General features: G+C 47.9%; 1 protein-coding gene across 1 annotated transcript; it reads left to right on the forward strand.

Moving 5' to 3' along the window:
- Window positions 1-257: 257 nt before the first annotated feature.
- Window positions 258-821, forward strand: LOC126489193 (phosphatidylethanolamine-binding protein 1). The gene has a single exon (XM_050123252.1). The coding sequence runs from the start codon at window positions 258-260 to the stop codon at window positions 819-821; it is 564 nt and encodes a 187-aa protein (XP_049979209.1).
- Window positions 822-1,828: the final 1,007 nt, after the last annotated feature.

Here is a 1,828-nt window from a genome sequence, read left to right on the forward strand (position 1 = left end):
CAATATCTTGTACTTTTCACACTATGCTTTTCATAAGTTTTGTCCAAATTTATTCTCGCCTTTTTAAATTTTAGCACTTTAAAAAATTGAATTGATTTCTTAATACTCTTTTTTTTTTTGGATCATTCATTGAGGTATCTAAGTATGCAAAGGGGTGTGCTCCCGCGGCTACAGGGCTCACGTGGTCACCATTCGGTTCTCTGCGTCGCACGTGGGGTCCAGCTGTTTGCACCCAACTGCCACCACAGCGTCTCGCCATGCCCGCAGACATCAGCAAGTGGGCCGGGCCGCTGAGCCTACAGGAGGTGGATGAGCGGCCACAACACCCACTGCAGGTCACCTACGCTGGGGTGGTGCTGGATGAGCTGGGCCAAGTGCTGACACCTACCCAGGTTAAGAACAGACCCAGTAGCATTTCATGGGATGGCCTTGACCCAGCGAAACTCTACACCTTAGTCCTCACAGACCCGGATGCTCCCAGCAGGAAAGACCCCAAGTACAGGGAATGGCACCATTTCCTGGTGGTCAACATGAAGGGCAACGACATCAGCAGTGGGAAGGTCCTCTCGGATTATGTGGGTTCTGGGCCTCCCAGTGGCACCGGCCTCCATCGCTATGTGTGGCTGGTGTACGAGCAGGACAAGCCACTGAAGTGTGACGAGCCCATTCTCAGCAACCGGTCAGGAGACCACCGCGGCAAATTCAAGGTGGCGGCATTCCGCAAGAAGTATCACCTGGGAGCCCCGGTAGCCGGCACGTGTTACCAGGCGGAATGGGACGATTATGTACCCAAGCTGTACAAGCAGCTGTCTGGGAAATAGGGGAGTCGCTTGCCAGTCCTAGCCACCCCCCTGCAGTGTCATGGGGCTGAACAATGAGTAACAAGTCTCTCTCTTCTCGCTCCCACCCTGCACAGGGGAGACTCCGGCTGTTTGGGGGCAGTAGTTTAGGTGACTCTTGCTTGTTGCTTGCCCTAAAGACTCCAGTTTGTTTTGGTCAAATTTAAGCTCCATCTGGTGGCTATTTGCCACTGTGATGGGGTGGTTATTCTGTTTTTAAAAGAATAGTAACTCCAAGAGTAGAGAAGGCAAAAAGAAAGAAAGAAAGAAAGAAAGAAAGAAAGAAAGAAAGAAAGAAAGAAAGAAAGAAAGAAAGAAAGGAAGGAAGGAAGGAAGGAAGGAAGGAAGGAAGGAAGGAAGGAAGGAAAGAGAGAGAGACAGAGAGACAGAAAAAAACCCAAGTAAAAAGACCAGGTCTACAGGAAGAAGGCTAAATGTCCGTCGTTATGAAGAGACAGCTGTGATGCCTGCCTCCGCCTCCATTCTGATGAGGAGCTGGTGCACAGTGGCCCCATCTAATGAGATGTGTTTTAAATCCTGTCTCCCGCCAGCACACCCAGAGACTTCGCTTCCTGGATAATCCCAGACAGCACATCTGAAGAAGTATTTGTGTCACGTGACTCCATTCAAAAGAACTGGGAAAAGCGATAGGGAAGACAGCTTTCCTGGGGCCTACCTTGTCACGGAATGCTGTTGCAGTCCTGGTAGACAGTTGACAAGTCAAATTCTGGAGTCAATTCCTGCTAAGTCAGTTGCTTCTCGCTGGTGTAAGAAGAGCTAATCTGGAGTTGCATATGTTAATTCTGTTCACTAATTGTCAAATAAAATTAAAATCAAAAATGATACGATGAATTTTTTTCTGTATTGATCTTGTACCCCCAAACCTTGTGGAACTCATTTGGTGGATCCTGTTTTACTACTTTGACTGGTTAGTTGGTGGAAGTTTTCTAGGTTTTGTTATTGTTTTCATTTTGTTGCTCAAAACAGTG

This window comes from Alexandromys fortis, unplaced genomic scaffold (genome assembly GCF_014885135.2).
Source record: "Alexandromys fortis isolate MF-2015 unplaced genomic scaffold, M_Fortis_MF-2015_v1.1 scaffold_223, whole genome shotgun sequence".
NCBI lineage: Eukaryota > Metazoa > Chordata > Mammalia > Rodentia > Cricetidae > Alexandromys > Alexandromys fortis.